Here is a 14218-nt window from a genome sequence, read left to right on the forward strand (position 1 = left end):
TGGTTGTTCAAGGGCTCCTTCCTTTCTCTGAGTTGATCCTCCTGCTGCGGATTGGATTAAGGACCGAACCTCCAGTTTGAAGTTTTCCAGAGAGGTGGTTAACTCCAGGAACTTTTGATCGGTCTGTCTCTGCCGCTCATGGCTGGCCTGAATCTGTTCCGCGAGGTGCTCCCTTAGCTCCTCATACCTCCGGTCACTGGTTTCCATGGAATCTTGCGGTTGTCGGGGTTGAACCATTGCCAAAAGAAGTTTCGGGTCAGGAAACGATTGGCTCTGATACCAACTGATACGGATTGAAAGCGATAAATGGAGGTTTTAGTCGTAAACCAACAAAGATGTTCTTCTCAAGCTTAACTTGAAGGAGTGAATCCCGATAACAAGGTATAAACCTTAATTCTCAAAGAGAAATGATATTTGATTGATCAAAAAGTTGTTCCATTCTTACAAAATGAGGGTATAAATACATCCTCTAATGACCGACGCTACCCTTATTAGGGTTACAAAAAGGCATAAGACAAAGGGCAAAATGGATAGTCTGCTCAGACAAGGAGTACGACGGCGCAGGTACGGAATGTCAGACTGTCTGTTGGTCGACTTCCTGAGGAAGTAATCTTGGCAATCCGCCCATGCTCATATGTGGATACGCCTTCTGGCGTACTCCTAGATCCGCCTTGCTCGCATGTCTTGGGGATCCGCCCTTCCAGGTGCATCCTCTGTGAGCTTGATTCTTGAAGACCCGCTAGAGTCCGCGCGATCAGTGTGGCCAGTTCGGATGTCCGCATCAGGAAAGAACTCTCTTCTGCTGCTACACTTACCGGACCCAATGGCCGTAAATGGGCAGTGGAACTCGAAAATATTGACGGCAAGTTATGGTTTCATAATGGTTGGCATGAATTTGTAGACTACTACTCTATTCGTGCTGGACATCTCCTTGTTTTCGAATATGAAGGGGAGTCGAACTTTTATGTCCGTGTATTTGATTTGAGAGTTAGCGAGGTAAGCTATCCATGTCATTCATCCGGGAGTTTGCAAAAACCATGTCTTGATAACCAAGTGCAATTCAATGAGAGCGAGCTTACAACTCCTCCTTGTGAAGTTGTTTTGCCTATATTAGGAGAAGCAGGACCGGTAACCAGAAGAAGAAAACAGAGAACTGATTCTAGTAAGCTCTACAATCTCACATGGTCTTTTGTTTCTTTTTCTTCATTTGTACATGTTTCACTTAATCTGCTAGTATATTCAAGATGTAGATGAACCTAAGCAAAAAACCAGACAGAGATTCGACAAAGTATCTTGTCCGAGAATTGCTTCAGAAACTTGTACAAGGAGATGGAGAAGTGTGACAAAAGAAGAAAAAGAGGGAGCAATTCGTGTTGCTGAAATGTACAAGCCTGATAATCCCTTTTTCAAGGTCATCTTGCGACCTTCTTATGTATATAGGGGATTCCTTCTGGTGAGAACTTTAACTGGATGATTTAATGCTCTCAATTTTGCTTTATGATCTCAATAGATTCCTGGTTCTTTTCTTGCAGCACATCCCTACAATCTTTGCTCGGAAATATTTGTCGTCATTCTCAGAAATCATCACACTTGAGGTTTCTAAAGGAAAAAAGTGGCCGGTCAGGTGTGTTTCTGAGAATGGGAAAGCTAAATTGTCCAAGGGGTGGACCGAATTTTTATGGGGGAACAGATTGGAGGAAGGAGATGTCTGTGTGTTTGAGCTGATTAATATGAAGGATGCTATGAAAGTAACCATATTTCGGGTACTTGTAGTTATATCCTTTATTTTCTTTTTTTAGTGTGCCATTATAGTCCCAGCCAAAAGGTAGAGTCTTGTGTTGTGCAAATGACTGATTTCAGAGAATTTTTTTGTGCCATTCATCTTATTAAGTTGAATACAGCTCCTTTCTTTAATTATTCCTTCATTTGGTACTACAACAAGTTTATGGATTTTGATTATTTTTCAATCTAGTAAACAGCAAACCAAAAACAAACAATGCAAATATACTAAATAACAAATGTTAAATCTTGCTTAGTTTTTGTTCCCATTTAGAGTGGAAGAAATATGCGAGAGAAGCTGGTTATCGGTCTCGAATTTAGCCATATCTTCGTCCGTCATCGTGATCCATGCCTCTATGCATTTCCCTTCTTTCGTGTCCATGAAAGTAATAAAAACATTGTCGAGAATTGTCGCAGTCATCACTACCCATCCGGGGTTTCCCCAACCAAAATCAATTTCATATATGGGAAAATTGCACAAACTACTTATTCCGTACTTATCCACGCCTCCTTTTGCAACTTGTGCAAATGTTTCCTTCAAAAAATTCCACTGATCATCATCACTCTGAAGTTTCTTTACTGTGTCAACATTCACACTTTTAATGGAATCTTTTATTCTCCTTCCAATTTCATAACAATATTCATCTTCTTTAGCCATACCCGCAGGATTAGGATTATCAATCAGTGCTGCTCCCATCCATACGAAATTCCCAAATGACTGCTTTGAAATTGGCGGATCCACGAATGGCCGCAAGTTTATTGCATTAACCACCAACATCCTGTTCTTTTTACCAGATTCTTTCGCCTGAGAAATCGTGGCAGTCATCCGACTCAATAAGAAAACAGATAAAGCCTGCATTCGCGACAACTTCTCACCATCGCCGCTATATTTATCTTTAAGATATGATAAGGTAAAACCATCAAACACAAACGATTTAGTAATATAGTTTTCCTTAAGGTTCAATTGGCGGAAAGATGGAAGCTGAACCGATGGGAGGAAGTTCACTAAGCGTATCCCCTCGGGCAATCGCGGCCCAATTTTTTAAAAATATTAACCCCGATAAACCATCTCCAAGCATATGTGGCATGGCGACTGAAAGAGCTAATCCGCCACAGTTGAAGTAAGTAATCTGACACACAGATCCATATTGATATATACCTCTGTGAGGTTGCAGAGGACAGAACTTATATGGGTGGTTATGATATTGGTTTCGGTTTTGGAGAATATGGGAGAGTTGACAATTAGCTTTTGCCTCAATGAAGAGAGCGCCTTCGTCGTTGCAATCAGCGGAGAGTAGTTGCTAATGCGGCCGGCGAGAGGGTAGAATATGGTTAAAGCTTTTGATAATGATCTCTTCAACAAGGTGCATCTTTCTACATTGGTGAGTAAGTTGGATTTATGATAGAAGAAACTGAAAGGAGGCGAAACTGGATATTGAAATTGATCAAGAAATGAGAATTGGAGTTTGGAGAGATGATGAGGTGTTGGAGAAGATGGTTTGATTAATTCTTTTGAAATCAATTCTACTTCAATCCCCATTTTCTTCTTCTTCAAATAAGGTGAAGATTAATTGGTAGATAATTGTATTTATATACACATTAAGTGTTTTTATTTATTTATGGGTTAATTTCAAGTAAAACCATATGGTTTTATATCTTTTGTAGGTTGGTATTTGTCGTTGATAAATTTTCATTTTTTTAAATTTGACCGATATAACGACCTGAAAATGAAAATTTTCAAGAATTAAACGATATTTTAAGCAATATTAATTCTTGAACATTTTAAGTTTGAAGTCATTTAGGTGTTGTTTTTTTAGGAGAAAGAAAGATAATGTTTAGTTGGAAAACTCCAAAAATGATGATTTTGAAATATAAAAAATATGATTCCATAGTAAAAATGATACTAAACAAGTTTAATTCTTTAAAATTTTCATTTTGAGGTCGTTATCGGTTAAATTTGAAAAAATCAAAATTTTGCCAAATATAAATACCAATCTGTTAAAAATATGAAACCAAGAGATTTTATTTAAAATTAACCCTTTATTTATTTCTAGTGGTAGGCAGTAGTCATCATTTTTCAATTAATTTTTTAATGGAAAAACGTGAGATTTGTTTTTATCGTTTTTTTAAGAAGTATAAATGAATTGGTTGTTCACTACAAGAAATCGTTCATTTTGTAGGGAAATATTTCGCCACCAAATGCTATCTTTTCGCCACTAAAGCCTTTAGTGGCGAACTTAGAGTTCGTCCTCGGTTCGCCATCCTATAGGCGCCACAGTAGGTACTTATGGCGAATTGCACTTTCGCCACAATTGGATATCATATTGTGGCGAAATATATATCCCCACTCATCTCATTTTGTTTCCCCACTGATATTGTGGATTACTAAACCCAGCCATGAATTCCCACCCCTAGTCCCGTAAAAAGACCGAACTACCCTTATCCAAAATTTGAAAAAACACAAAACCTCTCAAACACCCTACACACTCTTTGATCAAATCCAGACTAATTTGTGAACCAAAACATGGAACGTAACAACAACCGTAAAGGGAAAACGAAAATGATAAGATTTACCGTTTTTGTTTTTTGATTTAAGCTTAAAAATGGAATCTGTAGGTGATTTTTAAAAAACGCCGGAATCCCAGTCGGGCGTATGAACATCATTCCCGACCTACGGTTCCGGCGTATCAATATCACGCCCGGACCATAGGTCGGGTGTGATATTCATGCGCCGGAACCGTAGGTCGGGCGTCATGTTCATACGCCCGACCTATGGTTCGGGCGTGATGTTCATACGCTCGAGGGGTTTTTGAATTTTTTTTCAAAACAGAAATTATATTTACATTTTAATTAAATGTTTAAATTAATTTGGGGTTTAATTTAACTAAATCTTTATTTTGTTAAATTTTTATTGTGTTAATAAAGGTATTTACGAGTTTAATTCAATAGTGGACTAATTTTTTTACGGGTTTAATTCAACAGCGGACTAATTTTTTTTTTACGTAACAAGTATTTACGGGTTTAATTCAATAGCGGACTATTTTTTTTGCCCTTTCGACACGTGGGCGTGTGGTTATCACGCCCAACCATGAGGTCGGGCGTGATAGCCACACGCCCGAGTGTCGAGAGAGCAAAAAAATATAGCTTTTTCCTTCCCAAAACCTATGAAAGTGCATTTTCATCCTTTCACGGGGCTAGGGCTGGGAATTTGGGGCTGGGTTTAACAACACCCTAAGTATTTCATTCGGTTTAATATTTAGTTTTGTGGGAAACAAATTCGCCTCTAAAAACTCAAATTTTGTGGGGAACATAATATATCGCCACTAATAAGTGACAATGTGTGACGAAATATTTGACATATAATTGATATATATATTATGAGAAATAACTATTTCGCCACTAATAAGTGACATTGTGTGACGAAATATTCATCACAATTGATATATATGTTATGTGGAATATATGTTTCGCCACTGATGAGTTACATTGTGTCGAAAATTTCCCCATAATTGATCTATATTTTATAGGGAATATTATAAATTCGCCACAATAAAAATGTGTAACTATGTATAAAAATCGCCACAAAACATACAAGTCATTTTATAAAAATAAAATTCCCATAAAATATAAAAATATATATTAATGAGATTATATTCATTAATTGATTTTGATTAAATTAAATTGATATTTCTAACAAAATATGATATCTTAACAAAATTATAATAAAAAAAGTTTATAAATTAAACAATAATAATAAAACAAAATTCGTCATTAATTAGCATAAAATTTGAAATTGTACAACCAATCATAAAAAGCATTTAACAACTTATAAAATGCACTAGCTAGTTATAGCCATAGTGTGTCAAAAAAATTACATCAAATTCATCTTAATATGTTAAGATAATTACAAAATATCAATGTGTCCATAAATATTAACTTTGAACTGAAAACCTAAAAAAAAATAAAAATAATAGCAAATCAAATAAGAGAAACACTTATTATTTAAGCAAACTAGAGTCTTGTTTTTTCATGCATTATTATTAACTATTCTTTTTGCAAAGAAAACTATTCAAGTTTTCTAATGAAATGCAATCATGATTCAAAAGCCAATTCATAGAATTACATAAAAGATATTTTACTTATATTGTTAAGCCTTGTGCAGTATCAGTATATAATGTGCCTATACACTTTCTTTAGTGATGTCTAAAGTATATATCAATTTTATTCGTAACAAGATCTCATCAGCCTCTTATTAAGACCAAAATTTACCTTTTATGAGTTGGCCTTCGTCAACAAGGTCAAACACATAAACTAGTAATTTCTGATAAAGTCTAATGTTCATGTGATAGCTATAAGTCCAATAATTGGTTTCACATTAGATGCCAAATTGCCTAAGAAATTATGATAAATTCATAGCAACTTGTCTAATAGATGCTAGAACTGCAATACACTAAGGCGTCATTATAGTATCCTACTCCAGCATCCAGAAATTCACACATGAAAGGGTACAGATGTTTTAGCCGATTGTTAGTTACTAGTCACGAAACAGGGCTTACATTCTTCAATTTATGCCCTGTGATATATAACAGCAAAACAGGGCTTACATTTTGGATTGAACTTCGGGGATTCCTAAAAACGAATCTCCAGGATTGGATTGAAAAATTTCGGTCCAGTCCAATTCGGAGATTCGGGGATTCGGTTCCGGTCCAATATTTGACGAGTTAAATAATAAAATACCTATAGTTTTACCAAAAATAAATTAAAAACATAATTTATAAGATAATAAATATATAAAATTCTTAATAAAAAATAAATAACATGTGTTTACAATACTAAATATTAATTTCAACCTAAATAAAGTAATTGGTGAACCGAATTGCTAAAGAACAAAAGGGTAACTTAGTTTCAAGATTAACAATTTTAATATCTTAACACGCGCAAATCTTAAGAAATGCATAACTTTAGCTAAACAACAACAAATTAAAGAACAATAAATTAAAGTACAATAGCAGAAAAAACTTGATCAGATTCTAACGAGTTAAAACTCAATTACAGAAATCAAAATTTGACTAAAGTCAAACACTACCAAATTAATTGATCTATTTTGATTGTCATATGTACACAAATTTTAGGATTTAACCAACAACCAATAGAAATAGTAGGAGAAACAATGCCTAGAATTGAAATTGCAAACAATTAGATTTCATGAACGAGGATTTTAGAATAGGAACAAAAAAGAATGAGAATAGAGAGAATAGAGACAAGAATATAGAAGAAAAAAATTCATTAACCAATTGCATAATCAATTAGTCCAGTTGATTCTCTTAAATAGAAAACGGGACAAGACTAGTACAGTTGGCCTAACAAATCATCGTCCTAATAATTCTAACATAATAGGAAATATAACATACCTTAAATAAGAATAGGAAATACAACCTACCTTAAATAAAAATAGGAAATATAACGCTTCACTAAATAGGAAAAAATAATACCTCATATAAAATATAAATTTAATATGATAAATCTTTAGTTCTTTCAATTCAGTTCGGTCCAGTATAATCCAATTCGATTATCGGTCTAGTTCTGGATAATTTCGGTCTAGTTCGGTCCAATTTTTTTGACAATAGTCCAGTTCGGTCCAATTCTTTGAAAAAAGTCAACAGTTCGGTTCAATTTTGAATCTTTTTACTCGGATATTCGGTCAAATCCAGTTTCTCCAAGATCCGTTAGAGGTAACCCTTCATCTGTAGAGTTTTTATTTTTATTATGGCAAATGAACTTCAAAGTATGACATTATGCCTCCTAAACTTTGCACTTTATTAACATAATAGCTTATGAACTTTACACTTTCCTAACATAATATTTTTTTTTTCCATTGATCAAGATGATCACTCTAATAGCAAGGCAACTCTTCATATACATAGTTGAAAGAAATTATATTCTAATCAACTTTAGTTATTGAACTTTTTGATTTTAATGTCATTTAGATGTTGTTTTGTTAAGAGAGAAAGTAGTTGTTTATAGAGAGAAAACACCGAAAATGGCGATTTGAAAAAATAAAAAATAATAACTCCATAGGAAATATGATTTTAGACAACTTTGATTCTTTTACTTTTCTATTTTGAGATCGTCATCGATCATTTTAACTTAGTCAACAGTAAAAATGGTAAGCGTATTAGTGAAATACAAAATTCAAAGACCATAGTATTCAATTTTAACATTCAGGGGTCATAATAAAAATAAATGCTAAATTCAGGTGCTATGAGTGTAATTTAACCCATTTAATTCAATGTAACTATCAGTAAATTTCATTGTAATTGTCTAAAGTTGATAACACGGGGAAAAATCCTTGATCAGAGCACGTCCCTGTGAGGCGCCGTTGGGATCGGTCGGGGACACTCCGATGCCAAAGTCAGTAAGGAAGATCAAGAGAGCAAACTGAATTGACAAGGAATAAGTGAATGTGTGTACCTTGATAGCCTAGGGATGTAGGCTATATATAGTTGGGGAATTCGTAACCTCTAGGTAACTAGAAAGTCTCCATTAATGCTCATTTAATGGCGGTTACAAGTTACTCTTAACCTGGTGGTTTAAGACTATTAATGATTCATTTAATGATCTTTATGGCCGAGTTGGCGGTTAGCCGTTACTGTGATGAATCAGGTGAAAGAGGAGATTCGCCTCATAGGTTCGCCAGCGGATCTTACTGAGCTGAACCGTGGAGATCCGCCATCTGGTTCTTCTTGCGGCGTTCTCAAGGTGAATATCCCTTTTTGCTCCTTGGGATAATATTCTTTGATCCGTCAAGGCATATGTACGCTCTCCTTGAGAGATATGGCGGGTCTCTGCTACTTGCTCTCATTGGGCGTATCTCGCCATGGTCCACGTGGCGTGGCATAGTGCTAGAAACTCCTTCTTTTTCCTCATTATTTGCATATTCTCCCCTGCATTAATTATCATTAATGCCACATTAATCATGTATAAATATCTCTTTTAGAAGGAATAATGGTTTGCCATTATTTCTATTAATTTTCCCTTATTCTTTATTCAAGAATAATTTGGTTTGTTATCAGAAGCCCCCCCTAAAGGTATAAAAAGCTCTTTAGGGCTGTCTAATCGTATTCCATGCTATTGATCTTTTAAGTGTTCAAACTTGTCATGAATTTTCCGAAGGTGTCAATCTTGTTATGAATTTTCCGAAGGTTTCAAACTTGTTATGTCTCGAGGTAGGTGGCCAACCATATCCCTAGAAGCTTATGATAAGCTTCATGGATTTCTTTCCCTAGGATCCAATATATGGAGATTTTTACGTTGTCTGTGAACTCTGACCGTTTATAAGGAGATTCGCCTTAGAGATCCGCCCGTGGATCTCATATGGCTTAGTCTTGATGATCAACTTGCTACCTATCTTTGAGTGATCTGTACAAGGCAACTTAGAGTAGGTGGCCAGCCATACCCTTGTATGAAAACCTTTGTGAAGGCTTGAACCTTGGTGAAGGTTTGTGTGCTTGGTATTCCTTTTGAGGGAATCAAGCTACCGTAAGCGTTTGATCTGCTTCCTCTCTTTGAGGTGGATCAATCTGCCATAGGTGTAGAAAACTCCTCTTTTTGAGAGGAGTTTTGAAGGATGTAAAGATCTCACGTCTGAGAAATGTTTTAATCCTGGCGGTGATCAGGGCTTGATCCGCCGTGTTTTATTTTTCTATCTTGGAGGAAAGTGGACCCGCCCTAGATGGGGCCATTTGTTCCTACCGCATAGGATTATGATTCGCCTTAGGGACTTCTTTTCTTCAGTTCTGCCATATTGAGGAGAATGACCCGCCCTTAGGGATCAGTAAGAATGATCAGCCATTTAGGGACCTTTGTGCATTTTGTGAAGGCGAGACTTTGTTATTTCTATGATGAAGATGCGGATTCATTAATTTGATGAAAACGAGACTTCATTAATTGGATAAAGACGAGGCTTTATGAATTGGATGAAGACGAGGCTTCATTACTTGGAGATGAAGACGAGGCTTCATTACTTGGAGATGAAGACGAGGCTTCATTACTTGGAGATGAAGACGAGGCTTCATTATTTGGAGATGAATCCCTTTGCTTTCCAGAACTATTTTTACTAATGCATTATATCTTTTAGCAAGTAATTTTCTAGAATCTGGTTTACGATTTCTCCGATTGTTTAGGGTAGGTGGCCAGCCGTACCCCAATGTGTGAACCTTTGTGAAGGTTTAGAAGCTGTTCTATTCCTTCTAGAGGAAGTAAAGCTGCCCAGGGGATTAACTTGCTACCTATCTTTGAGGTGAAGCGATCCGCCCGTAGGACTTGTGAACCCTTCTTTGGGAAGGGAGTGAAAGAGTGTAAAGTCCTTGCGTCCAAGGAATGTTTTAACTCGTTTATGGTGTCCGACCGAATGGTGTCCGACCGAATGGTGTCCGACCGAATGGTGATCATCTAAAGATGGATCCGCCCATGAGAGTGTTCTCCTATCTTTGAGGAGAAAGTTGAGGGTGTAATGATCTCATGTTTGAGACGATTTTAACCCGCTTTTGATGGTGGTCAATCCTTTTCCTGTCTTTGAGGAGAGAGTTGAGCTTATTTGAAAGCTCCTGAGGGTCTGTGCTTCTTACCTTTATGGAAAGGGGATCCGCCCGTGATGGGATCAATTGTCCTATCTTTGAGGTAATTGATCCACCTGTGGAACTTATGATTCGCCAGCCACCGGACGTATATCAGCACTAAAAGCTAGGCAAGTGAATATAAGAAGTATGGCGAGAAAGAATAAATTATAAAATATAGGATACTATAACAGTTTAATGCACATATAAGAATATGTAAAAATACTGATTTTAGGCCCATGGTTCCGTCTTTTCTGAGCAACTAGAACCACATCCTTAATGATGTTTAACTTATGAGTGATCATATCTGGGCTTATTCCTGTACGGATCTCATTCTCCTATGCAAATAGGCTTTCAGACTCAATGATGTTTAATCCTTTGGCGATTCGTACCCGCTTTCCACCAGCAATAAGGAGCGTTTCTGTGTCGCCCAAAGCTGTAGTGACAAGTTTATATTTCTCACATTCGTCCTCTTTAGATTGTGGGCGAATTGATAGTGACGCTGAGTAGGTCTCTTGAACCGTCTTTTGGTTCCCGCTAATCATTACTCCTCCTTTGTTGGTGAGAATGTACCTATGGTGATGATATTGCAAGAACTGCCCGTGTCTACCATTACCCGCCTCATTTCATCTTCCATCCTTCAATTGTCAACGCATCTGTATGTGGAGAGATTACTGGACCTGTTTCTGCAAAAGGAGCAATGGAGGGATGCTTTATCTAGAGCGGATATTTTTTGCTTTTTCCACGGGTGGCTGATACCCTGGTCCATCCGCCATGACATTAATGACACTTTTGAATTTATTTTTGGGATCTGTCTTCTGCTTGTCATCTTGTTATTTGTTATTCTGGACAAAGCTATCTAGTTTGCCAGCTCCCAGCAAGCTTCAGTGTGGTGGCCAACCAAAGGGTGGTAATAATCTTAGATTGGGTACCCCCTCAAATTTGACCACTGGAATATTTATATTACTTGTACTAAAGTCCTGTTTATGGAGGAAGAACCCCGATTTTTGTCTTTCTCACGATCTCGATTGTTAGATTCGCCTTTGGTTTTATGTGATGGAGATAACGATTCGCGGCGTATGTCATCTACCTCCCTGAATGCTTTGCATCGTTCAATTAGATTCGCCATATTGCGGGGTTTTCTCCGGATCAGATCCTCCTGTAAGCTTTTACATGTTGTATTTTTGGCCAATGCTTCTGCAGCTGATCCACCGCCGCCTGAACCGCCTATATGTAATCGGTCATGACCTCCTTGGTTTCCTACGGGGACATGACCAATGTCTCCTGGTCGGGAGGATGATGGTGGTGGGCCGGTACTCCGGGGTGTATCAATAGGCCTCTTACTACGTCAGCGTATTGGAGAGGGAGGTGACCTACCTCTGCGAGAAGAGCCCTGTCTTCGTGGCGAAGATGTTTTACGATGCTTCTCATTCGAAACTGACATTTGCACAGTTTTGTAGTTAGCTCAAGACATGAAAGTTTTGTTTATCCAATTTGGCAATTCATCAACTCATAATGGCCTTAATAGTTAGGGACAGTTACATGATGATCACAAATTGATTTAATATGTTCAATTCTCTTACGTCGGTAAAAGAAATTCTAATAATGTCAGATAAACAGTTTTTATATGAATAAACATCCTTGTAAAAAAGGGAATGAAATAACCGTTTGACAAAACAATATTCAAAAATATGAATTTTTGACATTAAAAGTACTAAATAGGAGAAAAGCCATATATAGATGGTGAATTGTACAAGGAAAACCAAATATGATTTTTTGCAATTTCTTCTAATAGTTATATGCATGTTCACCCAAAAGACCGACTAGATCTAAATCCTTTGCAATTACATGAGCAATTTTATGATATTTTAATATCAAATGACAAAATCACATTGAATGGATGATTTTTCCTTTTGTAAATCCCAAGATCACGGGTCTTATACATGCGTTTGTACTGGTTCAATGATAATATCATATTACACTTGTCATGCATAAGAATATGAGGGCATAGTAAGCATGCAAGGTTTAATGAAAGATTTGCGTCTATGACTTCACCTTTTACAATTTATTAGATTTATCATAATAACATGTAACTATATTCATAGCACTTTATAAGAGTGAGGGATCTCAATTTTCATTAATAAAAAATGGAATAAGAAATGGGAGGAAACTTATCTTTTTCATCATAAAATTCCAGATTTAATGTAGAAAACTCTTTCCCACCAATATATGGAGAACCGTATCTTTGGATAGATTTGTTGTACTGATTGAGCCAAAGTTGGAGATTGTGATTTCTATTCTGTTGACTCCATTGTTTTGTTCTTTGTGAAACTCTATACAATCAAGATTTTGTGATCTTCTGTTTGTTAGAGATCCACGATCACCGCACCAATTGATAACACGGGGAAAAATCCTTGATCAGAGCACGTCCCTGTGAGGCGCCGTTGGGATCGGCCGGGGACACTCCGATGCCAAAGTCAGTAAGGAAGATCAAGAGAGCAAACTGAATTGACAAGGAATAAGTGAATGTGTGTACCTTGATAGCCTAGGGATGTAGGCTATATATAGTTGGGGAATTCGTAACCTCTAGGTAACTAGAAAGTCTCCATTAATGCTCATTTAATGGCGGTTACAAGTTACTCTTAACCTGGTGGTTTAAAACTATTAATGATTCATTTAATGATCTTTATAGCCGAGTTGGCGGTTAGCCGTTACTGTGATGAATCAGGTGAAAGAGGAGATTCGCCTCATAGGTTCGCCAGCGGATCTCACTGAGCTGAACCGTGGAGATCCGCCATCTGGTTCTTCTTGCGGCGTTCTCAAGGTGAATATCCTTTTGGTCCTTGGGATAATATTCTTTGATCCGTCAAGGCATATGTACGCTCTCCTTGAGAGATATGGCGGGTCTCTGCTACTTGCTCTCATTGGGCGTATCTCGCCATGGTCCACGTGGCGTGGCATAGTGCTAGAAACTCCTTCTTTTTCCTCATTATTTGCATATTCTCCCCTGCATTAATTATCATTAATGCCACATTAATCATGTATAAATATCTCTTTTAGAAGGAATAATGGTTTGCCATTATTTCTATTAATTTTCCCTTATTCTTTATTCAAGAATAATTTGGTTTGTTATCAAAAGTAAAGAATGAAAACCCCTTCAGGTTTTACTAAATGTACCATGTGTAAATCCTTATTATATGCATCTCATCTGGATTTTACTGTAAAATCATTTCATCAGCAATATATACACTTAAAAGGGTAAAGTAAGAAGTAAAAAATAAGAAAATGTTGGCGGTTTTATCGATTTGTGAACATAGTTTAAAATCTTTTGGGCTTGGTCTCTTTTTTATTCTAACATAACCCCGTTCAATAAAAAGCAAAGAAAAGTACATCGTTAATCGTTAATGAAAGGATGGGAGTGACCACCCACACAAAATGATGGTCAGAATGAGAGTCGAACACGAACAATAAAAATAGCTATACAGTTCGCTGACCGTCTATAAAAAAAAACACTTAATAGTATCGAAAATAAACTAACAAAGATCTATATCAGATCTTTGAATCGATAAAGAGCCTCTTGATCCTGACCTTTGAAAATAAACCACTGCACGCTCAAAACTAGCCAAGGTCATTCCTAGATTGAAATGTTAGACAAAACATTTAATATTAAAATTACATTTTAACGAAAGATTGGATGGAAACGGCCAAAAGCGGAGCGGTGGTAATAAAGAAGCTGGAAAAATGAAAACATGATTATTGTTGTTGATGAGGTTAGGGTCTGTATTTTCCTCTTTCCCTTTCAATTTCCTCCAATCTACTACATT

At 36.7% G+C, this 14218-nt stretch overlaps 1 protein-coding gene across 1 annotated transcript; it reads left to right on the forward strand.

Annotated features, from left to right (window-relative positions):
• The first annotated feature begins 526 nt into the window (after positions 1 to 526).
• Positions 527 to 1854, forward strand: LOC136208093 (B3 domain-containing transcription factor VRN1-like). The gene is made up of 5 exons (XM_065998927.1): positions 527 to 564; positions 735 to 1162; positions 1251 to 1453; positions 1533 to 1763; positions 1813 to 1854. Exons 1-5 carry the CDS (start codon positions 527 to 529, stop codon positions 1852 to 1854), a joined length of 942 nt encoding a protein of 313 aa, XP_065854999.1.
• The last annotated feature ends 12364 nt before the right edge of the window (positions 1855 to 14218 follow it).

The sequence above is a fragment of the Euphorbia lathyris genome, chromosome 10 (genome assembly GCF_963576675.1).
Source record: "Euphorbia lathyris chromosome 10, ddEupLath1.1, whole genome shotgun sequence".
NCBI lineage: Eukaryota > Viridiplantae > Streptophyta > Magnoliopsida > Malpighiales > Euphorbiaceae > Euphorbia > Euphorbia lathyris.